Source organism: Siphateles boraxobius, unplaced genomic scaffold (assembly GCF_051911475.1).
Source record: "Siphateles boraxobius isolate OS27281-9 unplaced genomic scaffold, OSU_SipBor_1 7, whole genome shotgun sequence".
Classification (NCBI taxonomy): domain Eukaryota; kingdom Metazoa; phylum Chordata; class Actinopteri; order Cypriniformes; family Leuciscidae; genus Siphateles; species Siphateles boraxobius.
The window spans coordinates 12,893,649-12,918,606 of record NW_027509197.1 but is presented as its reverse complement, the minus strand read 5'-3'; the positions used below and the strand labels follow the sequence as shown (position 1 = coordinate 12,918,606).

Here is a 24,958-nt window from a genome sequence, read left to right as displayed (position 1 = left end):
TATTCTTGAAAATCGTATTTGAATGTGCGACAACTATAGTTGTCGATGGGCAAGTATGTTATATGCACCCCCTCAATGTTAAATTTGAATAGGAGGAGAACATTTGGCATCTATCTCAAAATATCTGCTTTCAACAGATCAATTTTTATTCATAAATACATGTATTAAGTATAAAAAAGAACATTCGATGCGAACCCCAAAAAAGCTGCATCTAGCTTATAATCTGTTGAATATGAAAACACAACAAACAACAAATTCATTTGTCTTAACCCTTGTGCGCTGTTTAGGGTCTTTTGACCCACATTTCTAACTTTCATTCATGGGGATAACATGGATAATTTGACATGGTTTAGTGTAAGATTTTTGCCCATCTTTTGGAAAAAATCTGTTTTAAAAGTAAAAAATTCTCACTTTAGTTCCAATATTTGCTATTTGCTAAAAGACTGAAAGACATCTTTTCACAAGTTTTTCCAGTTGTATTCATATCAACATATTATGAAATCCCAATTATAAAAATAAAAGTTACTTTTTGTCAAAGTTTAGCATTTTTTGTACTGAAAAAAAAATCAGTTGTTCAATAATGTTACATAATGAATATAATCAAATTACTTTTGTCCATTTTACATGCGGGGTCAGACCCCGTTTAGAAAATGGACAAAATTAATTCTCAAAATCAGAAACAACACGGAACGCACATAGACAGAAATGAAGTGGCACACTTTAAATTTGTAAAATTATATGAAATACAGATGTTTGACATAAATGATAAACTCTAAAGACTCTTCAAATTTTCTCTTTGTAACATCCTGATCAGGTTTGTTTCTACTCATAATGTGACATTATTGAAAAACAGATTTTTTTTCAGTGCAAAAACTGCTAAACTTTGACAAAAAGTAACTTGTATTGTTATAATTGTGATTTCATAATATGTAGATATGAATTCAACTGGGAAAAACTTGTGAAAAGATGTCTTTTAGTTCGTCAAATAGCAAATAGTGGAGCTCTGCAGCCATCTAATGGTTAAAGTGATCATTTTTTTACTTTTAAAACTTTTCAAAAAGATGGGCAAAAATCTTACACTAAACCATGTCAAATTATCCATGTTATCCCCATGAAATTTAGAAATGTAGGTCTTTATAAAATGAATTTTAAATAAAAAGTTATTTTTTATTTTATTTATAAAACCCTATTTAAAAAAAATATCTGTGGATTTATGGAAATTATTTTGTGGAGTAAAAATGTCCAAATGTGGAGTAAAAACGTTAATAAACTGAGTAAAATTACATTTGCTAAAACATTTTTTTTAATTTTGTTGCCTGGAGTCAAATGACATCTGACATCTTAGACCCCAAACAGCCTGACTCTAAACCGCAAACGAACAGTGCACAAGGGTTAAAGAGGTGGAACATAGTGCAGAACAAAGTCCAGCCATAAAGCATCAAAAAGATAAATGAAAATAAAAAAATAAAAAAAATAAATGGAATGAAGAAAAAAGGAAGTTGACAGCCTCATGTAACAGGAAGAAAGGGAATACCTTTTCTTTCTTCTTGAAATCCTTTATTTTGTAATAATCATTGAGACATAAAACATGGATAACATCTAGAAAAATACTTACAAAAGGAAAATGACAACTATACATATGCGGCAACTAGTTGCCGGTGGCTTTAAACGTCTACAAACACTCAAGTCTCACAAACACACATGTGCTCAAAAAGGGAATAAGTAAACCAAAAAAAGGTTTCTTCAATATAATTGATAAATAAAATAATGTTAAGTAGAAATAAACAGTCATACACTTGCATCAGACATGCTGGTTTTCTCATCACTGGCTGCAGTCATGTCCTCATCTCATATGAAACACCTGCAATTCACAACTACCTGCTAATACTCTAAGGCTAAGTTTCACATACAGGGCTTAAACTAAACCAGATTTAGGCCTTAGTTCAATTAGGGTATTTAAGTAGCTTTTCTAAACGTGCCTAAGCATAAAAAAACATTACTGATGTGCATCTTGAAACAAAACAATGGCGCATTGTTGACATATTTTAAGATATGCCATGCCCGTGCAAGTTGCTTTCAGTTAAAACAGCTCAAACGTGGATTTTAGTCTGGGACTAGGCTTAAGCTTTGTCAGTGAAACCGTACAACATTCGCATAAAGTAGTCTTTTAAACAAGTTTTGGCCCTTTGAGGCCAAAATATATAGCCTATAGCCTATAGCTTCAATGCCCTGCAGATGGCCATATCACTTTTTTTGTAGCAGAAATAAACTGCTGCAGAAAAAGTTGGGTGCCATGAGTTATTTCTTTAAAAACATCACAACTGTATTGGAACAAATAGTTCCAAATACAGTTGTAGCCAAAAGTACCAAAACTATAGCCTACATTTACTCTACTTACACCACTGTAAGAAACCCATCTGGACATTTGCTGAGACCCTCCAATAGGCCGCCCAGGCCAGAAGGTTGAGAACCATTAAACTAAACTTAATTTGCTCCGTTTGGTTAGGCTTGTTCTTGGCACATGAAAAATGTTGCAACAAATTATGATAATACATTTAAGTTAAATAAACCTTTTTGCTGCAAGCAAGTGTTGTTCATAGAGCTACTGTAGTCTGCTTTTTGTTACAGTTGTGCATGTGCATTTTTAGAAAATACTTCACTTACCTTGTTTTGAAAAAAGAATCGCTGAATTTGACGGACTTTAGGACCCAGATTATGACTAAACAGAATACAATCACATGACCGTCATGTTCAAAGAGAAGAAACGCTGCAAATCTATTGAAGACCGAAAGTGGACAGCTTTATGCAAAAATGACCGAACTGAAATGTTTGAGCAGTTGTAATATTATTTCCTGACACGTTACAATCACGCGCTGGAATCATAATGTCAAACGGAGTGTTACTGCGTCTGATCAGTTTGATTTAGAGATGAAGTCACAAATAACGTTTGTTTTAATAAGTCTTTGCTTGATGCCAATATTTTTTGTGTTGGTAAGTACCTGATTCAAAGTACACGTCTATCACCTCTACACTCTGTGATCAAATAGTGTTCATTTGCTTAGATTAGCTCATATAGAAACCATATATATATATATATATATATATATATATATATATATATATTTAAGGCCTGGATAAGTAATTAAAATTTTACATAGTCAATAGTTCGTTAGTTATTTTATTTCTTCGGTCATTTTGAACAATTAAATATTAGGTCATATGCAATTCAAAAAGCCTGTACATAATACAATGGGGAAAAAACATAAAACAATAAAACAAATAGAGAAAAAAAGAAAATTTAAATACATTAGAAAGATAGGTACAAAATGAGTACCGGGAATTCAAATGCTAAATAATACCTGACCGAAGGGGTTTAGGCTGAAGTCAAGACTTATTTTGCCTAACCCCTTTACAAAATAAACATTATGACCAAATATGACACAATTATACGGTTTCTCTTGAACCAAAAATGATAAAATGTATTTTTTAGGGATTTTTAGTGAATAGTGATTTTAGTGAATAGTGATTTTTTTTAATCATGTTCATTTTGAATGCAATCTATTAGGCCTATACTGTTTAGAATATTTTTAAATGAGGTAAAGTGGATTCCGACTACAAACACCCAGAACATTTTCAACTATATTATTTTTCTGTTTTAAGGCAGATTCACGCTCATTTTCCATCGACTACAAGAACAACTGCTTCCTAAAGGATGGAAAACCTTTTCAGTACATTTCTGGAAGCATCCACTACTTCCGCATCCCTCGGGAATATTGGAAGGACAGGTTGCTCAAGATGTACATGACTGGACTCAATGCTATTCAGGTGTAAGTGGAATAGAGCAAAACTGCAAACATTAACTACATGCTTATGTTACACATCTTGCCAAAAAATCTTTTAAATGCTTTCATGCAGGTATGTGCCATGGAACTTCCATGAAACTGTGCAGGGTGTGTTCAGCTTTTCAGGAGACAGAGATCTTGAGTACTTCTTGAACTTGGCTAATCAGACAGGGCTGTTAGTCATCCTGCGACCAGGGCCGTACATCTGTGCAGAATGGGAAATGGTGACGGTTATTTCCCAATGTTGCTAAATTGTTAAATGTGATATGTTGATGTCATGTGTCTCTGAATGTGATCGAGAATGACTTCTCAGGAAGTATGTTTTTAAAGGAATAGTTCATCCAAAAATTATATTTTCTGGAACTCAAACCTATTTCAAACCTATACAACTTTTTTCCCAATAGCACACAGAATGAGATATTAAGCAGAATGTTCATGCTGCTCCTTTCTGTTCAATGAAAGTGCATGGTGTCCAGGGGACCATTCTGAGTCACGTGAAGACATAGGCTACAATGGTTTTGTGGGAGAAAAGGCTAAAAATTAAGTCATTATCTATTGAAAAATCTGAAAATGTGTAATTAGAAAATTCCTTATTCCTTAAGGGATAGTTCACCCGAAACTTTTTTTTGCCGTGGTTTACTCGCCCTCAAGTCATCCTAGGTGTATATGACATTCTTCTTTCAAACAAACACAATCGGAGTTGTATTAAAAAATGTCCTGGCTCTTCCAAGCTTTATAATGGCAGTGAATTGCTGTTTCTATTTTCTGACTTCTTTGAAGTCCATAAAGGTGCATCTATCCATAAAAAAGTGCTCCACTCGGCTCTGGGGGATTACTAAAGGCCTTCTGAAGTGAAGCGATGAGTTTGTGTGTGAAAAATATTCTTTTTAACATGTTACAAAGTGAAATTCTAGCTTCTAGTTTTTACCCAATACAATTATTTTAGAGCTTGGCATAACTAGAAAAATATTAAAGTAATATAGAAATGGCCATGGTCTTATTTTTTATTATTTTACATTACTTTTCTTGGTTAAGAAATCAAAAATAGGCTAACTCACTGGCGGTGTGCACCTGAGACCTTGTCTGTGGACACAGGGCCAGAGCCAAATCAATTCGAGCCACTGGCTTGCTCCTGCGTGCTATGCTACTAACTGACTATGTTTCTAACAATACTACACTAACAACTATGCTAATTAACTACCTAGGCTACACAAAATAATCTAAATAACTATATAAATGCTATGCTAAATAGATGCTAAAATACTCTATCCTGATCGTTTTCAATACTCGCAATTCCAACTCTAGACTCGCTACAGTGGTTTTGACGAATCAAGATGGTTTTTATACTGCCAAGGGCGTGGTAGCTCATACCAACGGCGTGGTGAACCGGAACCTGCTTACGTCACCTGCCACCGCTTATGTCACGTACCACCGCAAACATCCAATAGGAAAATTCAACTGCAGTAGCCACCGTTCAACCTGAAGAGGGCAGCACTCAGACCTTTTTACACCATATATTGTAGAATTAAAACACTTTATACCCAAATGTCAAAAAAGTTGATGTCAATGAGTCAATGAACAGCACCCATTAAAGCCCCATTCTTACAGATCATTAACAAAAAAAAGTTGGTTTAGGGTTTAGTTACCCTTTAAATAGTGCACAGTAGTCAATAATGACACAATGGTCACAACACAAGAGACATCTATGTGATTGTTATTTTGTGAGTTGTAAATTGTGGGTTCTTGTTTGTCCCATAGGGTGGTTTGCCTGCCTGGTTGCTACAAAAGCCAAACATTATCCTTCGTTCAGCTGACACAGGTATTTGTTACTTCTGCATGAGACGGGACTTCAAATAGGGTCAGTCCTATCTTTAATGGCAGTGTCTGTCTCTTTCAGAGTATTTAAAGGCAGCGAGTAACTGGCTGGCTCTGCTGCTCACTAAGATGAAACCGTGGCTTTATCAGAATGGAGGAAATATTATCAGTGTGCAGGTACAATGTAGATCTAGCATTTAGTATACAAGCATTACAAGACACATTTGTCCAATGCAAGGTATAGTATAGTCCCCAAACGAATGGGTCGGTCGCACTGGATGAACCTGGTGTGAAATTCTCAAGGACACAATCTTGACAGCTGGTCTAGAACCTACAACTATTTTGTTACCAGCTGAGATACTGTGCTGCTCCACCCAAAGAAAATAATATTTACTGAGTAAGTAATTGCGCATAATAACAAAGAACTTATTACAGTGACTGATGCTCATGTTTTGAAGAATTTGGAGCCCTTACACAGTAATTGTAAGTGTTGCAAGTGTTGACATGTAAACGGTGCTTTACAGTATATAGACAAGTATGGCTGTTGAAGTTTGTATGTTTTGTGCATGTTTACTCTTTTATCAGGTGGAGAATGAATATGGCAGCTACTTCGCTTGCGATTATAACTACTTGCGGCATCTCCGCACTCTGTTCCGTTTGTTCCTGGGGGAGGATGTCATTCTCTTTACTACGGATGGGAACACGGATAAAGAGATGAGCTGTGGCACACTTGAGGGCCTGTACGCCACTATAGACTTCGGCACAGGTAAGGCAGAAGTGAGGTCAGTACTTTTGTGAGGTCAGTTTTAGTCCTTGTCACTAACGCATATCCAGTGTAATGCCGTAAACAAGAATTTCAGTTCTAAAATTCATTATAAATGAGTTTGATGAGTTTTTTTACCAATTCAAAATGACTAACTTATTCAAATAATGTTGTCGTTTACAAAAACTCAACTCAGCCCAGCTTACTGACCTCTACTTCCCTCTTGCTGCTGAGACCTAACCACAATCTCACAATCTCTCCGCAACCCAACCATACGCGCCAACCCGTTTGACTAAGACTGTCGAGCCCCACTGGTGCGTTAATATGCAGTTTCAGTGGCAACGGTTCCGTATGGCATACCACCAACCGCAAAACACAATATCTGCCCAACCACCCGTCATCCACGCAATATACACAGGAACGTAATGACTGTAAATACTATACAACCTCTACAAATAAACCAACACCCTTCAAGTTTTCAAGAATTTTACGAAACCGTAGCATGGCGGCCTGTACTCAGCCAGCTAGAATCTTTCCGTCTCAACCACAGCCAGTTGCTGCTCCTTTCTGCTGCTTCAGATATAAATAATTTTTTTTTTATAAATAAATATAATTAAATTAATAAACAATAATAATGATGATTATTAGTAATACTACTACTACTTATAATATAATTAAATTCATAATTAATTATTATTATTAAATATAAATGTTATTAAAGCATGCATAATGCATATGATGTTATGTCTGATGATTTTTTTTATTGTGTAAAAAATACATCAAAAATAATCTTTCAAATAAAAGGTTTTAATCTTTTAAAAGTTTCTTCATATCAGCTATATGTCAATAACCAACAATCAGTATCTGATTTAAAAAAAACTATTACTTGATCTCTACCTCTCTTAAATTTATAGGCTAATATAATATAAAAAACTCAAGCTTGCATGTGAAATGTCACACAAAGCCGTTGTGATGCTATTCACACTGCAGATTTTGTTCCCCCTTCAGACACCAATATCTCTACAGCCTTCATCCGACAAAGGAGGTTTGAGCCTAAAGGCCCGCTGGTAAGATGTTTGAGAGAACATTTATGTATTGATTGTTTGTTTTTAAATTTCTTGAGCTGTAAAATGTGGCAGTAATTGATGTGTCATGATTTCAGGTGAATTCTGAGTTCTATACAGGCTGGTTGGATCACTGGGGTGACAAACATGCTTTTGTGGACACTGACAAAGTGTGCAAAAAACTGGGAGAAATGTTGTCCATGGGTGCCAGTGTGAACATGTAAGTAATATTTTCTATAGAATAATGAGAGTAAAGCCATTAGTTAATACTAGTTAATATTAAATCTTTGCTGTACTGATGCATAAATTGTGGGTGATGCATCATGATAATTCAACTTACATGAAGGGTTTTCATCTAATCCCAGGTACATGTTTGAGGGAGGAACGAACTTTGGCTACTGGAATGGTATAACTGTTATCTCAGTGCGCCTGTTCCCATATCCATGACAATATCTGTTAATGCAGTCATCATAATGTGCAACTGTTATCACTCATAGGAGCGGACCACGATACCAGGTTTCGGCCTGTGGTGACCAGTTATGATTACAATGCACCTTTATCAGAGGCAGGAGACCCCACTGACAAACTGCTTGCCATCAGAGATGTCATTAGGAATGTAAGAACTTGCATATAAATATAGTATATTCTGAATGTGCATGTCTGTAGATGTACATGTATTACTATCGATTTTAAAGGGACATTTTTTTTTGTAGGGCTGTAAGGTATGACTGATATATTATCGTTCAAAAGTTTTGGGTCATTACAATTTTTTTGTGTTTTTGAAAGTCTCTTATGCTCACTAAGTGATCAAACATTTAGTAAAAACAGTAATATTGTGAGATATTATTACAATTTAAAATAACTTCAGTTTTCAAAGTCACATGATCCTTCATAAATAATTATAATATGCTGATTTGCAGCTCAAGAAACATTTCTTATAATTACCAATGTTGAAAACAGTTTTTTGTGGATACATTTTTTCAGGATTCTTTGATGAATAGAAAGTTCAAAAGAACAGCATTTATTCGAAATAGAAATCTTTTGTTTGGTTAAATATGTCTTTCATGAATTGTATTATATTATTGCTGAATAAAAGTATTAAATTCTTTCAAACAAAAAGAAAATCTTACTGACCCCAAACTGTCGAATGGTAGTATATACTTTGCAACTATAAAAAGGGCTATTTACATGTAAGAGTGACAAAGAATTTATGAAAAATCATATCTATTGGTTTGCAAGTTCCAAATAAATAATCAAATTAGATGAAAATACACTTGTTCACTGGATCATCTAAAACATAACAACATAGTTATTTAATATATACACATTTTTTTTAGGGCTGGGAAAAGATGAATCGCGATTAATCGCATCCAAAATAAAAGTTTGTGTTTACATAATATTTGTGTGTGCACTGTGTATAATTATTTTGTATATATAAATACACACACATGCATGTATACATATAAGAAAAATATGTTATTTATATATAAAATATTTATATTTATATATAATATAAATTATAAATAAATATTTACAGTATATACATGCAAATATTTCTTAAATATATACATGCATGTGTGTTTATTTATATATATATATATATATATATATATATATACACAGTGCACACACATATATTATGTAAACACAAACTTTTATTTTGGATGCGATTAATCGCGATTAATCTTTTCCCAGCCCTAATTTTTTTATTTCGGTTTTTTCTTTTTCTAGCAAAAATACATTTTATATCACAGGAATGTTGTCTCACCATGTTGACGATACTGCTCACACATACTATCTAGTATTTGTCACTAGCATCTTTTGAGTAACAAAACAGCCATCCATTCATATGTAGTAAAAATGATGTGTTTGTTTTCAGTTTCGTGATATTCCAGTTGGTCCGATGCCACCAGCCACCCCAAAGCTCGCTTATGGCTTTGTTACACTTCAGAAGGTGTGGATATTTCACATTTCAAAACCTGATTAATTTGCATGATTTCTTGCCCATTCAAATCATGTGTTCTTTCATAGGTTGGCAACATTAGCGGCTTGTTAGATACGCTGTCACCTCAAGGTCCAGTACGATCTCAATATCCTTTGATGTTTGAGGAGATTAAACAGGTACGATAATTAAAAGAACATAATACAGTCCATGAACGTAATTATAATTCAGAATGTTTTATATTGAGTTTAGCCAGCCAATGTTGTATTTTCTAATAATTGGCTATAGATGTGGATATATGGTTTGGGCTTTGGAGGCTGGTCTTGGATAAGTGTAAAAGCTGGTCTGAGCTTGTGTTATGTCAACTGTGTGCAGTACTATGGCTTCATGCTTTACCGAACGACACTGCCGCGGAATGTTCCTGAGCCGACCCCTCTCATCTCGCCCCTCAATGGCATCCATGATCGTGCATACGTCTCTGTGAATGGGGTGAGCAGACCACTTGTTTTGGTCACGTAAACACAATGTTTTGTTCTCGCCATGGTTAGTCGGACACTACAACCGTGTGTAATTACCAAAAAACACTGTTTGCAGCTTAAAGCGACTGTTGATAATTCTGTCATCATTTACTCACCCTCAAGTTGTTTAAAACCTGTATGCGTTTCTTTCTTATGCTGAACACAAAAGAAGATATTTCGAAGAATATAGTTAACCAAACAGTTGATGGACTCCATTGACTTCTATAGTTTACTTCATATTTAACTATTCATTTGAGCCCAGGTGCCTATACTTAACCATTAAATGAACCATGGTTTTGTTTGAAAGACATATTGAAACTAAGCTTGTCTATGAGCAGGTTTACCAAGGGATTATGGAGAGGGACACTGCCCTGGTGATAAACGTTACAGGACGTCAAGGGGATCGGTTGGACATGCTCGTGGAGAACATGGGCAGGGTTCATTTTGGCAGTTATATCAATGATAATAAGGTAAGTTATACTTTGTCCAGAATTTGTTAAGATTGTTTAAACCAACTGAGAAAATTCCATTTTGAATGATTAAAATTATAGATTGTCTATTTCCTCTCTATTTTTCAGGGTGTCTTAGGTAACCTAATTTTGGGAAATGACGTGCTCACTGATTGGTCGATCTACCCACTGGACATTGACACTGCAGTAGCCAATGGCTGGCTGCAGTCGGCTCACTCGGGGTCAGGGATGGAAGCAGGAGACGGACCAATGATCTACTCAGGAACCTTGAAGCCTACAGGCCTTGCATGGGACACTTATGTAAAACTTAATGAATGGACTAAGGTGCAGCACAATATTCATATAATGAGGAATATCTAGTATTTATTGTTGTTTGAGACTTGACTTACTACATGCCAGTTTTGTTTAATTCTGTTTTTCTCTCTCAGGGTCAGGTATGGGTGAATGGGGTGAACTTGGGAAGGTATTGGCCCCAGAGGGGCCCCCAGCAGACACTGTATGTCCCCGGACCTTTTCTTAGTGCCACTCAGCCAAACAACATTACAGTGCTGGAGCTGGAAAGAGCTCCATCACACTGCAGAATCCTGTTTATGGACCGACCTCAGCTCAACAACACTGGACTGAAGACATGACAACATACTCTAGCTGTGTCATGTGATAAACCAGTTATCTGAATCCTCTCTGCTTAAATCTATCAAGTATTAAAGAGAAATCATAATACATGTTAATACACTTAAATATTTGCTCAATTAACTGGTCAGTTGATTTAAGAAATGGTAAAAATTCTAGGTTTTTCCCCATTAAATTGCAGAAGTGAATTTTAGTACTCTATATGACAAATCCAAGAATGATTGATGTGCATTAAAGTTAATCTACTTCAAAAGATCTCAGAATCATAACTCTATATTCAGCTTTTTGTGCAGCATATGTATGATGTAAAATATTTTTAATAAGATAAAAGCATCCTAGCCACTTTATTAATAAATTAAAACAATAAGTAAAAAAAAAACACTGTACCTGTTTTAAATTGAGTGATTGTAGCATTCTGTGCTGTCAATCATATACTTTGTAAAATTACAAATCACTAATTCGGAAACAATATACAGTACCAAAAGAATGGTTTCAAAACTGGATTTAAGCAAGAAACTGTATTTGTACAATCTAAACCTGCTGCAGCTGCTAATGCATGTGGAAGTATAAACTTTAAAAACATATCCTTTTGCGATTCCGCCATAGTTTTACATTTTTTAAACAAAAGACACCAAAAAAATCACTTTACAGCTGATTGAACTATGATTTTAATGAACTGACATCTCATTTTAAGTATATATGAAGATGTATATATATATATATATATATATTTTTTTTTTTTTTTAATCATAGTGGTTGGTCTGTGTCCTGAGTTGAATCGAGAAGTAAAACAATATCATAGTTAAACGATGTAAAATTACAAAAACTAGACACGCTGACACTATTTACTCAAATCTTTTGCCCATTTATTAATCATTCTAGAATCCATTTTCAGTCAATCCTTCTGTCATGGTCTGGTGATTACAAAGACAACTGAGTTCCATGATATATTTACTGTAAAATTCAGTTAACTCCCATAACATGCGAAATTTTGCCACAATATGGCACTACTTGTTCCCCTCCTCTAATGCGGTGTGGTAGGATGTGCGAGGTCAGGGCCGGGCAGCAGCATTGGCTTTGCGGTGGGCTTGAACACAGCGAGGTGTACAGAAAGAGAAGTCCAGATATTCAAAAGGAATCTTCCCCAGCAACGACTCTCCGCACTGAAAGCATCTCCTATCAAAAAATTAATGATGACCATTTTAATTTTGGGGTAAAATTTTCCTTTAAACACGACTTGCATAAAGGACACACTTATTTCTCCATAGAGGGATTACATGATAAGAAAAGATTATACCTGATGGTAGTGAGTGTTACACCAGTTGTGGCAACATGTTCAGCCAATCTCCTCTCTGCAGCCAGAGCTCGCTGTGTGACATCAGAAAAATGACAATCAGCCAATGGGTCAACGACGTAACAAAGAGCTACAGTACAGAGCAAGAGGAAGAAAGAGAATAGTCACCTTCTCTCTGTCACTAAGAGCCGTGAACCTCCTCTTTTCCTCCTCCTCTTGCTGTTTCTGAAGTTTCTCTTCCTTTTGCTCTTTCTCTCTCTGTTTCCGTGCTGCTTTTTGGGCTTTCTTCTTTTCTGCCTTCTTGGACTCAATTTCTTCAGTCAGTGGTCCAGGAACCTTAAACATTATAGCAAAGAATATACAGCTGTGAGAGACAGATTTATTCATTTTGGTTGCAAAGATAAGACTGCTGTATACATACAAAGGTATTCAAAATATTTGAGATTCAAAATCTAATTTAAACCTGAATTTTTTTTTTAATGAACCTTTTTATACAGTAAAGGTCTGAGACCATTAGTCTGAAAAAAAAACAATGTAGTGATGTACATTAAACTTTTGTATCTTCAATTTTAGTAAAAACATTTTATAAAAACAATTTAATACAAATTCAATTGAATAACAGAATCAATTTCAATAGTGGCCTTGGGCATTAAATGAATACAAAGGTTTAGTTTTTTTGTTTTAGATATGCCAGTGAAGGTTTTGTTAACATTTGTCTGTACTGCTAGTCATCATAACAAAATAAATGTGTCTACCTGTGCTTTAGTGTAGTCATACTTATGAGGGTGTTCGGCCATGTATTTTCTGAACGTGTTTCGGGTATCTTTTTCAGGAGCAACAACATACGGAGTCTGTCCTTTCTTATCCCTGAAAAAGAAATGGGCTTCCATTTAGAATTTAATGACCCATCTAACCACATGAAAGCTTATTCATGCAGCATGTTTTTATTGCTGCTAAAAGATTTTTATAGTGATTCTGCGTGTGCGCACTTGTTAGCTGGATCACTCCCAGCATCCATTAACAGGTTGATGACTGATTTCTGTCCGGCTGCGGATGCCACGTGCAGTAGAGTAAAGCCTGCTGAGTCTATGGGCTTGTTGAGATGACATAAAACCCTTGAGGTAGTATTCTCTTCAGTTTTTCTCTCGCCTCCATTCTTTTCCTCTTGCTGGTCCTCTGGTAGTCGAAGGAGGGAGCGTAACGATTGGATGTCCCCTGTTTTACAGGCAGTGTAGAGAGCATCCCTCAAACTGTATTCCCAAGACTCATCCACTTCATCTGAAAAGAATAATCAAATAAAACATTAATATTGTAAATATATAACAAATATATGTACAATTTAAAATATAATTTTTATATTGTTATCAATGTTGAAAACAGTTGTGCTGCTTAATATTTTTTGTGGAATCCGTGATATATTTTTTTTCAGGAATCTTTGATTAATAGAAAGTTTGAACAGCATTTATTTAAAATAAAAATCTTTTGTAACATTATACATGTCTTTACAGTCCTTTTTGAACAATTTAATGTATTCTTGCTAAATAAAAGTATTCATTTCTTTCTGACCCCAAACTTTTGACCCTCAGGATTAAATGGGCCGTGTTTCTGTGGCATAAAGGCTTTGTGGCAACTGGGGGTTGTTTTTCTGCTCCAATAATCAGGGTTTTACCTTCTTCTTGCTGGTGTTTTTTGACTTTGGGTTTTCTCCTGCTCCTTGACTTCCTCTGAGTTTCTTTAGAGTCGCCTTCACCTTCTAGTTCCCCTTCTTCCACAGTTTCATTATCTGCCTTTTCTTCAGTTATATCTCTGTTACTTGAGTCTGAGCACAAAAGAAAAAAACAAAACAAGATAATGTATATAAACAAACTTTTCTATCTTTTTTAAAAAAAAAAAATTTTTTTTTGTTCTGCAAAGGTCGTTACCTTCTCTTTTCTCTTTCAGTTTCCTCCTTTTCTTCTTATTAGGCTGTACCTCATGTTCTCTGAGGTCCAGAGTTCCCAGTGTAACCTCCACCATCTCTAGCGTTCCTGAGTCTTCATTCCCTGAACTTTCTACTTCACCCTCTTCTTCCTCTGCAGGCACTGACCAAAAAAGAGCCCTTAAGTCATTTTTTTTTTTTAGGAACACAGCATTTAAGACAGTCAAATGTTCAAACGCACCATTAGTGTTTGGGATCGGATGACTAACAGGTTTAGGTGTTTTCTTCTTCAACATTCTCTTCGATGGACCGAGAATACTGGAGATTTCTGTGTCTTTTTCTGAAATTTAACAGGCATTCATTTTAAAAGGAAAGAAATTAAAAGATTGTATAGAAAAATACAGGTCCTTCTCAAAAAATTAGCATATTGTGATAAAGTTCATTATTTTCCATAATGTAATGATAAAAATTAAACTTTCATATATTTTAGATTCATTGCACACCAACTGAAATATTTCAGGTCTTTTATTGTTTTAATACTGATGATTTTGGCATACAGCTCATAAAAACCCAAAATCCCTGTCTCCAAAAATTAGCATATCATGAAAAGGGTCTCTAAACGAGCTATTAACCTAATCATCTGAATCAACTAATTAACTCTAAACACCTGCAAAAGATTCCTGAGGCTTTTAAAAACTCCTAGCCTGTTTCATTACTCAAAAGCGCAATCATGGGTAAGACTGCCGACCTGACTGCTGTCCAGAAGGCCATCATTGACACCCTCAAGCAAGAGGGTAAGACACAGAAAGAAATTTCTGAAACAAATAGGCTGTTCCCAGAGTGCTGTATCAAGGCACCTCAGTGGGAAGTCTGTGGGAAGGAAAAAGTGTGGCAAAAAACGCTGCACAACGAGAAGAGGTGACCGGACCCTTAGGAAGATTGTGGAGAAGGACCGATTCCAGACCTTGGGGGACCTGCGGAAGCAGTGGACTGAGTCTGGAGTAGAAACATCCAGAGCCACCGTGCACAGCCGTGTGCAGGAAATGGGCTACAGGTGCCGCATTCCCCAGGTCAAGCCACTTTTGAACCAGAAACAGCGGCAGAAGCGCCTGACCTGGGCTACAGAGAAGCAGCACTGGACTGTTGCTCAGTTTTGCATGTCATTCGGAAATCAAGGTGCCAGAGTCTGGAGGAAGACTGGGGAGAAGGAAATGCCAAAATGCCTGAAGTCCAGTGTCAAGTACCCACAGTCAGTGATGGTCTGGGGTGCCATGTCAGCTGCTGGTGTTGGTCCACTGTGTTTTATCAAGGGCAGGGTCAATGCAGCTAGCTATCAGGAGATTTTGGAGCACTTCATGCTTCCATCTGCTGAAAAGCTTTATGGAGATGAAGATTTCATTTTTCAGCATGACCTGGCACCTGCTCACAGTGCCAAAACCACTGGTAAATGGTTTACTGACCATGGTATTACTGTGCTCAATTGGCCTGCCAACTCTCCTGACCTGAACCCCATAGAGAATCTGTGGGATATTGTGAAGAGAAAGTTGAGAGACGCAAGACCCAACACTCTGGATGAGCTTAAGGCCGCTATCGAAGCATCCTGGGCCTCCATAACACCTCAGCAGTGCCACAGGCTGATTGCCTCCATGCCACGCCGCATTGAAGCAGTCATTTCTGCAAAAGGATTCCCGACCAAGTATTGAGTGCATAACTGAACATAATTATTTGAAGGTTGACTTTTTTGTATTAAAAACACTTCTTTTATTGGTCGGATGAAATATGCTAATTTTTTGAGACAGGAATTTGGGGTTTTCATGAGCTGTATGCCAAAATCATCAGTATTAAAACAATAAAAGACCTGAAATATTTCAGTTGGTGTGCAATGAATCTAAAATATATGAAAGTTTAATTTTTATCATTACATTATGGAAAATAATGAACTTTATCAGAATATGCTAATTTTTTGAGAAGGACCTGTATATTACATTGTGGTAAAATCTCAACGTACGATAAACATGTAGAGTTGAGAGCAGATCAAAGACTCGCTGTACTTCACTAAATGTTGCTCTACGTGTGGCAAAAGGAAGTACGCGGACTCTCTGATCTTTTTTGTCCAATGGCGCTTCACGACCTCCAAAAAATATGGTCTTGTTGTAACTTGGTGCTCGCAGAAAGATGGCACTTGTCTCCTTCAAATACTCAGCCCAGCTGTCCAGAAGATCATGAACATCCTGGTTAAAATAGGGCATATAGTGTACATCAATAGAGTGCAACAGTTCAACGGTATTGGTTCAGAAGTATTTTTTCCCCTTTATTTCTCTAGAGGATTTTTTTAAAAGTCTTTGTTCAAGAGTTATGAGCCATGAACCATGCCAACCTGCAACGAGGTTTAAAAATGTTGATTATATATAAACAGTATATTTTAAGTTTATTGTAAAATATACACATATAAACAGATATTTAAGTATTTTGAGAGCACAGGAAGAACGACTTGATCACGTCATTCGCAGTGCTTCAAGGGAGTGGGCGGAGCTAAAGAGCTGTTTTTGCATGTTTTGATTGTTACAACTCTCTGATTGGTGGAATTTTTGAACCGCATCATGGGAAATGTTTTTTTTTTTACCACAAATTATATAAAGTAACAATTACTTTAAAATGAATTGAAATAATGCGGGCTGACGGCTTCAAAAGAAGCAAATACCATTGACTAACAACATTGTAGATCACAGTAGGGCTGTCTTTAAAGATTTATAAGTTATTGATTGATTCAAAAATTAATTTCCCAATGAAAAATGTTTTACTTCCGGAATCCGACTGTTGCACTTTATGACAATTCCAGACTCATAAATTCTATGCCAAGCAATGTTATTCAAACTTTTATACATAACAAAGGGTGGAAATTCAAAATGGACATTTCTATTAATGAAAACACTGGATTCGTACCTTGTGCATTGCTGCCTCGTTGTAACGCCTGAGGGCTGCCCCTGCAGATTTAGGCACATGGCTGCGGTTCTGAGAGTCCCTCAGTCCCTGCGCAGTCCCACGCTTCGCTCTCACTGTGTACCGATGGAACGTCTTATGCTGCAGAATCTCTTTTCTATACATTACACAAAACAATTTGGGGGTAACAATTTACCAACTCTGAAATATTTGTGCTTATAGAAGAACTTTAGAACTTTCCACTGACCCCTTAAAAACCGCTCCAGCAAAGTGTCCACCACCAGTCATCAGAATGACCCAAATAGTGTTGTTTGATATTTTCAGTAAAGAAGAAACCAAGTCTTCTTCATTGTCCTGAGAATGAAATATGATAACGGAAGTAGATGAGACTAAAAGAATAGAGTGCTGCAACCTAGTCCTAAAACCTGGAAATTCCCCTGAAAACTGTTCAGTGGGGATTCGTCTTGGCGAAGGATCTGGCATAGATGAACAAATCTGAGAAATGATGACTACGTTTACTCACTCTCTTGCTTTGCAGAACACAGCGATACAATGAGAGGTACTGTCCCTGCATGTTTTGAAAGACTATTTTGGTGGAACATCGACATGGGGATTGATCTGTGTCCAGAGCACTGTCTTTCTCCTCAGGGACTACTTCATCTCCAGGATCTTCATCGAGATCCTCATCCTCACTGTCTGAGTCTGAACCCGAAATGCTTGAAATATCGCCTTTTGACAAAAAGAGAAAAACGGAAAGATTATACTTTTGCAACTGGATGACACAAAAGAGTTTCTCATTGAGGTCATATGAGTATTCACAAATCTACCTGTCCCAGTCTTCTTCTCAAACTCCTCCACTGTGACCGCTGATCTTCCTTCCAGCCGCTGTCTCAGGTTGAAGCGGTGATAGTCAAGTTTGTAATGCTCCATCTGATCAAAGATTGGGGCTGCATTAACATACATATTTCTTTTCTTTCTATCCCTCACACAAAGCTATCATGTGGCTTTAAAAGATTTGGAATATAGCACAGTAGTAGTTTGAATGATTTGTGGTACTTTTGCTGTGCTTTTTGGTTACCATTAATTTTCCCTGTATTGAAAAGTGCAGAATTAACACTATGCTTAACATTTCTTTTTAATGTTCCACTGAAGACAAAAACTTGTGAGTATGGAACAACATAAGGGTGGATTAAATATATGCAAGAAAAAAATTGTGCAGGCACTGTTGAACTATGTAGTAAACATTCAATGGGAGTTTTTCCATAATCTTAAAGGGATAGTTCACCCAAAAATGAAAATTCTTGTTCACTCTTGTGTTACGCTGCACGTTTGAGCTTCCGCAAGAACCAATGAGATTTGTTCTCGAGCATAAAGCAGGTTCAGATTGAGTTTCTGTTTATGTTTGCTGATTAAAGTTTAAATGTGAAACCAAGTCTAAATTCAATCTGTTCATTATATAAAGTGATCATGTCTCTTTAGACAATTTGGACTAAACCTCTCAATTCATATGGATTAGTTTTACGATCTCTTAACTTTTTGAAGCGTCAAAGTGTCAGTTGCGTAACCGTAAATGGAGGGACAGAAAGCTCTCAGATTTCATCAAAAAGATCTTCATTTATGTTCCTAAAATGAACAAAAGTCTTACGGGTTTGGAACAACCCTACTAACCCTTTAAGTATACAGTAGTTTATACAAAGAACACTAATAGATGACACAACCAAGGCTGAAATTATCTACAAAACAAAGATGGAAGATGTTTTTTTTTTTTACAAGAACCTAAATGATTCGCAGACCTTTAACACTTTTTTTTTATAACAACCCTAACTGATCCCATCAGGATTGTGTGTGTGTTTTGTTTTTTACCTGCTCCTCACGACTCTCAAAACGACACTGACAGGACAAGCAGAACATCCTGTCTGACACCTCTCCGACAGATACAGTCTTTCCTGCTCCAGCATCTGTGAGTGTTATGAAGTGTATGGTATAGATAAACACCTGTCAGCAGCTGTATGTGATATCATTAGAGCAGTCTTGACTCTCTCACCCTCACTGGATGCTGTAGCAGCAGAGGGCTGGGGAGGTTCAGGGTTACTCTGCAGTCCAGACACTTCTCTCAAACCTGCGGTCACTGTCTGATCAGCGCACAGCGAAAACACACTCCGCAGCTCCGGGGATGCCATGATTCAGTCGACAGAATTAACCACCACTGTCACCTAAAATAACTTACACGAGTAAAAGAGGGAGAGAGGAGGCACGTCATGACAGCGAGAGAGAGTTAAGCTAAACACAGAACAAACATTGTGAGTGACCTGACCTTTAGTCATTACACTAAACATCCGAAGAATATGGGCTGCTGATAAAACCAAAGCAATGTCCATGTTTTCTCTCCATTTGACAGTTGCTTCTCTACCAGAGTAATGCCTGATTCGGCGAAAGATAACACTGAGTTGCTGTCTCTAAAATGAGCTAAATAAATTATAAATGGGTTCAAGTAAATGTATTTATTTACCTTTTTGGCAAAAACATAGGTCCCTTAGGTTGAGTTTATATTTTCAGTACGAATAAGCTGACATGAATCATATTACATCACACGTGTTAGTGTTCTACGGTAGCCGGGAAGTGTCATAAAACTATAGCGCGAAAGTCGACATTCATCTCACATTCAACACAAATATGCTGATATTAAGGTAGCAATATATTTTCATGTAAATAAATATTTAAATAAATATATAACTGTTAAAAATAGTTGCTAAATGTGATATTAAGTCAACATTAACTTTTATATCGTCATTCTACAAAAGCCAAAAAATATATATATATATTATCTGTAAAATATTTATTTGTATTATATTGTTAGTGTATCGTGTTCAATTCATTTTTCATATGTATTTGCATATCGTTTTTCACACTAAAAAATGCTGTCCCAAAGTTTTACATAAACATTCCACAGACAGAAGTCACACCAGTTTGGAACAAGCATGAGTAAATGACAGATTTGTTTTATGATGCCTTTAAAGTCACCATAAAATATATATATATATCTTTTTTGTTGCAATATTGCAGTATTTATAATAAATGATTTATCTATGAACATTATTATGTTCAATAGTTAAATAATCTTTAATCAAACTAACTTCCCCTACCTCTTACAGCATCATCTCTTCTCTGATGTGTTTACTTGTATGAGGGCAGGACTACCTGTCACCCACATGTAGGGTGTCTAGACGTCCCGTTTTTCCAGGGATAGTCCCGTATTTCAGCTCTCTTTTTAGAGCTGAATTATTATTTAAAATCATGTTTTGTCCCATATTTCATCTTTCTTAAAATGTCTTTATTCCTGACCGATAGAGCTAGTCTTCTTTCACTCAAGAACAGCCTAATCAAAGGTAGCCAAACACATCTTTTACCATCCAATCACAATTCTCTCTTGATACCGAAGGCAGGATCCGACATCAGTGTCAGTGAGTGGGGAGGAGATCAAGTCCAACTTGAAGATGTCACAAAGAAGCATGTGTATATTTAAAGAGGTATTATTAAAAAGGGAGTCACTGTCAGAGCCTAGTAAATTAAGATACGACATGACATCACAGCAATAGCAAACCACAACCATCCAATGATCCAATGAGTTCCTTGTTCGAGAAGCCGTTTCACGCACAGCACATCACAATAGGGAAGAAAATGCTATCACGACTTCTGTTTCATGCTGACTTTAACATTTTGTTTTTCTTTGAACGGTCCCCCTGAAGGTGTCTCCAGGCTAAAGTTTTGAAAGGACAATCTTTTGAATCTTGAATCATTACAATGACCTTCGGTGAACATTTTTACCTGTGCTTAGAATTCTTAGAAATAACAAAGTACATGATGAAAAAGAGTCACTATAGTTTTACATCTTTAATGCAGCTTAAATTGACTAAATATCAAAAATAAATGTGTTGTTTTTGATACGTTCACTTCCGTGCTCCTCTTTTTCTCACTGGCTTTTCAGTAGACTTACTCTGGCTGGATGGTTTGCCTAGATTTTCACCCTGTGAAACTGTAAATTAAGATCAGTTGGATATACACATTCTTCTGCCAGTTCAGTAGCTGCAGACTCCAGAACTCTAGAGATCATGAGCTGTACCTTCCTCTATGTTTGAAGAAGCTTCCACCAGTGCTTTCATCAGCTGCTCACGTTTGAGCTTCAGATTACGCTCCTGCTCCAGCAGGCCGCGTTCCTCCTCCTGCAAACTTCTCACAAGAGCTTGCTTTGACTCCATAGTACTGTAACAAAATGGCTTTGAAGAATCAGATGCATCTGGTAAAGGTCTTTAACCAAATTCTTATTAGACCAAAAACGAATACAAGCAATAACACAACATATTCTTTTGGAAGAATCAAACTGAACAATAGAAATACAGAGGGCTGGTAGATTAGAGGTGTTACTGGATGGTCATACCTAGTCAAAGTGAATTCTTCTAACTGATTGGCGAGACTTTTCTTCTCCTGCATGAGAGCGTCCAGTTCAAGCAGTGAATTCCAGAGGCCTTCATCCATCTGGACCATCATCATTATCCTTCGGTCCATCTCCTCTCTGCTAATGTAATATTAACGTATGAGTCGATTCATGTATGCAATAGAAAGGGCACCTTAAAACCCTGATACGTAGCTAAATAATTACTTCATATATTATATTATTCGTTTTTAAATAGGCAAAGTGCTTCTGAACGATATTAACGTTGATTGTTCTTAAGGTAAAATGATGGCATATTTTCCTGCTATATTTAGGACATAGGCCTAACTCAAACATGCTGAGCCTTCATTTCAGATAGATAATGATGGTATAGTATTAATTACCATTTGTTAACATCTTTGTTTACTTGCCCCACCTCGTCTTTAGTAAGCTGTAGTTCAGTTTTGACATCATTGAGTTGTTTTAACAAATCCTGACAGCGACAAACAAAACAAAATAAAACGTAAGTCACGCAAACATGTGAAGTTCGTACTAATTACTGTGGATGAACCACAGACATAACTTACGCGTTGCCGCGAGTCTCACCTGTAATTCCGTGTCGTCTTGAAAGATGATGTTTGTAGAATTTAATGAGGTCTCCATTACAGCAAAGCAAAACGTTTTCTCCCACACATACCACACGCATCCCTATAAATAATTTCCGAGGAAATCTGATTGGATGATCAACAAAGCCGATTTTGTTTTAATATATTGTTCTGTCGGGGGGGGGGGGGGGGCATTATATTTTTACCGATACTAATAAATTATCGGATCATCAGAAATTCAGAATGATTGCAACGTGGGAAACAAACAAACATGACATTTGAAACGTTATAAATTTACTGAGTTCAAATAACTTATACTGAAATTTTGTGATGTCCGCCTGAGCCTTAACTTTCATGGAGCCCGGATAGCTCAGTCGGTAGAGCATCAGACTTTTAATCTGAGGGTCCAGGGTTCAAGTCCCTGTTCGGGCGGTTAAAAATTTTATGGTGGAATATAAAAACACCTATATGAAAATAGTATTTAAGTATGTGTAAGAGCATGTGACAATTAAAAACAGCGTAAAGAAGAAAAACAAACATTTGGTTGGCCACGGAGAGTACACATTATGTAACAGGAAGCTGGCGAAGAGTACTTAAACAGCAGGCAGCAGGAAACAAGACAGCAAACCTCAGTGCACTCATGGAGTACACACTGCTTCTCGTTATCCTCTTCTTCTTCTTCTTAGCAGGACCATGTTTATCCCTGCCTGATCAGGTAACTGCATATGAGTCCGTGTATGTGTTGTTTATATTAATCAAAACCACATATTTTAATACATTTATTCTGCAGATTTCCTCTCACTCGAATTTTGGTGCAAGAAGACAAAGGAGAAGCTACACTGGTATACTGTATTATATTAAATAATCACTATTCGTTGAAAATCAATTACATTTTAACAATTATATTACATTTATCTCTTTGCCAGATGATATTGAAGAAAACGATCAAATTGCAATGGACAAGATTATAGATGTAAATGACTATCAAGGTAAGCTTTTGCGGTGTGAGTCTGTGAAGATGCAAATATTCTAGCGTCTGTTTTACTGTAATATCTCTTTAAAAATAATGGCTACTTCCAAAAAGGTCCCCAAAGAACCTTTCAGTGACCAGTTCTTAAAATAACTTTTTTTCTCTTAGTGTGAAGAACAATGTAATAATCTAAAGAATTTCCCCCCACTATACAGAACATTTTGTGCAATGGAAAAGTCCCACGGAGGTCCATAGTTGCCAATAAAGAAACTTTATTGTTTTGCTCTATAGGCGTCATTTCCGTGGACGGCACCAACCTCAGAGAAGGAGATATAGCCGTATCCGGTAGGAGTCAGAATAACTGTTTTGCCAGGAGCTGCCTGTGGACCAAATCTGTGGATGGAAATGTGTACATTGCATACTCACTCTCTCATGTGTACAGTAAGCAGGCTTTTTAATTTTCATATACAGTGCCACAGGAGTCACCAAATAAGTCAATCTTGTTATCTGGTTTTGATTGTTCCTCTGCACAGCCGATGCAGACGTGAAGAACATTAAGAAAGGCATGAAACTCATTGAACAGGACACCTGTGTGCGCTTCGTGCCCAGAACTCACCAGAGGGACTACCTGGACGTTCAGCCCAAAACAGGGTATAAACATCAGATTTATTTCCTGAGATGCATGATTATTCTGAGTGATTCTTATCATTTTTGATGGTCAATACTGTAGGTGCTGGTCATATCTGGGGGCACGTGGTGGCAGACAAACCATTTCTCTACAGACACCCGACTGCACCGGGTCAGGCGTCACTGTCCATGAGCTCATGCACGCCCTGGGCTTCGTGCATGAGCAATCCCGAGCCGACCGGGACAAGTATGTCACCATCATGTGGTCCAATATCTGGAAAGGTAAAGTAGCATTTGTATATTTCATATTCTTATACTTAAGAGTCCATATCCAATTTTATCGCTCACTTATTCTTCTGCTCATAAATATAGACAGGCTGAGGAATTTTGAAAAGTTTAAAACAAACAACTTGGACACCCCCTACGACTACAGCTCTGTCATGCACTTTGGAAAGTATGTTGACACACAGTACATTTGAATGATATCTCAGGTATATAAGAAACTGCAATTATGTAATTTTATTCTTGGTCATTTCAGGTATGCCTTCTCTGAGGACGGTGAACCAACTATTATACCAAAAAGGAACAGGAATGTGAAGATTGGACAGAGATTTGGGCCCAGCGACTTGGATATCACGAAGATTAATAAACTGTATAACTGTAATGTGTAATGAAATCCATTCACAACAACAAATGATCCATCACAAGGCTAAAGTCTGACATTATTAATGCATTAATGCTTTTACTTCTTTCATTGTATCATTTTAAAATAGTTAAATGGCTGATTGTGAAGATTGCTTGCTAATCAAATATAATAAGTAATTAGGAACACTCTTTTGTAATCTGTAACCTGCTGTTTCAGTATATTCTGTCTGACTCTGTTTTTGACACCTTGATGCCTTATATAAACACAATACATTAATAAACCATGTCCATATATATATATATTCTCTGATATTTCATTTAAGCTTTCATTGCAGTGCAAAATAATAATTATCAGGTGAAAAAAAAATCTCCAAATGAGAGTCAAATCAGTCAAGCTGTTGACAATCAAATGTTAAATGTAGTGTTCAGAATCAGATGATCTCAGAGCTAATAAATACGTATGGAGGCATGAATTACACAAGCTGA

The 24,958-nt window shown here is 36.5% G+C and overlaps 4 protein-coding genes and 1 non-coding gene across 9 annotated transcripts; 3 read left to right on the top strand and 2 right to left on the bottom strand.

The window, feature by feature from the left end:
* The first annotated feature begins 2,730 nt into the window (after positions 1 to 2,730).
* Positions 2,731 to 11,423, top strand: glb1l (galactosidase, beta 1-like). The gene is made up of 16 exons (XM_077216287.1): positions 2,731 to 2,991; positions 3,661 to 3,827; positions 3,916 to 4,066; positions 5,601 to 5,661; positions 5,740 to 5,834; positions 6,243 to 6,423; positions 7,429 to 7,487; positions 7,583 to 7,704; positions 7,850 to 7,890; positions 7,982 to 8,100; positions 9,364 to 9,438; positions 9,516 to 9,605; positions 9,802 to 9,915; positions 10,283 to 10,414; positions 10,523 to 10,738; positions 10,843 to 11,423. Exons 1-16 carry the CDS (start codon positions 2,929 to 2,931, stop codon positions 11,044 to 11,046), a joined length of 1,890 nt encoding a protein of 629 aa, XP_077072402.1. The 5' UTR covers positions 2,731 to 2,928; the 3' UTR covers positions 11,047 to 11,423.
* A 465-nt stretch (positions 11,424 to 11,888) lies between these two features.
* ankzf1 (ankyrin repeat and zinc finger peptidyl tRNA hydrolase 1) lies at positions 11,889 to 19,817 on the bottom strand. Of its 5 annotated transcripts, none has more exons than XM_077216284.1 (17): positions 19,706 to 19,779; positions 19,511 to 19,617; positions 19,241 to 19,409; positions 19,060 to 19,154; positions 18,024 to 18,126; positions 17,720 to 17,925; positions 17,444 to 17,550; positions 17,200 to 17,353; positions 16,265 to 16,487; positions 14,498 to 14,596; positions 14,261 to 14,419; positions 14,008 to 14,157; positions 13,328 to 13,616; positions 13,094 to 13,205; positions 12,507 to 12,674; positions 12,342 to 12,412; positions 11,889 to 12,220 (listed from the first exon to the last, which is right to left on the bottom strand). In XM_077216284.1, the coding sequence occupies exons 3-17, from the start codon at positions 19,374 to 19,376 to the stop codon at positions 12,097 to 12,099; spliced, it is 2,196 nt and encodes a 731-aa protein (XP_077072399.1). In that variant the 5' UTR covers positions 19,377 to 19,409; positions 19,511 to 19,617; positions 19,706 to 19,779; the 3' UTR covers positions 11,889 to 12,096. The 5 variants fall into 5 exon arrangements, with proteins under 5 accessions (XP_077072399.1, XP_077072398.1, XP_077072401.1 ...); XM_077216283.1 differs by having other exon boundaries at positions 19,241 to 19,418; positions 19,706 to 19,767; XM_077216286.1 differs by having other exon boundaries at positions 14,261 to 14,410; positions 19,241 to 19,418; positions 19,706 to 19,760.
* A 1,251-nt stretch (positions 19,818 to 21,068) lies between these two features.
* Positions 21,069 to 22,379, bottom strand: LOC143723621 (uncharacterized). Its single transcript, XM_077216281.1, has 5 exons — positions 22,232 to 22,379; positions 22,030 to 22,118; positions 21,632 to 21,769; positions 21,317 to 21,456; positions 21,069 to 21,229 (listed from the first exon to the last, which is right to left on the bottom strand). Exons 1-5 carry the CDS (start codon positions 22,286 to 22,288, stop codon positions 21,144 to 21,146), a joined length of 510 nt encoding a protein of 169 aa, XP_077072396.1. The 5' UTR covers positions 22,289 to 22,379; the 3' UTR covers positions 21,069 to 21,143.
* On the top strand, positions 22,066 to 24,770 carry hce2l2 (high choriolytic enzyme 2-like 2). The gene is made up of 8 exons (XM_077216280.1): positions 22,066 to 22,945; positions 23,021 to 23,072; positions 23,157 to 23,219; positions 23,492 to 23,641; positions 23,734 to 23,851; positions 23,931 to 24,109; positions 24,200 to 24,281; positions 24,366 to 24,770. Exons 1-8 carry the CDS (start codon positions 22,871 to 22,873, stop codon positions 24,496 to 24,498), a joined length of 852 nt encoding a protein of 283 aa, XP_077072395.1. The 5' UTR covers positions 22,066 to 22,870; the 3' UTR covers positions 24,499 to 24,770.
* On the top strand, positions 22,590 to 22,662 carry trnak-uuu (transfer RNA lysine (anticodon UUU)). The gene has a single exon. It is a non-coding gene; the product is annotated as a tRNA-Lys (tRNA).
* Positions 24,771 to 24,958: the final 188 nt, after the last annotated feature.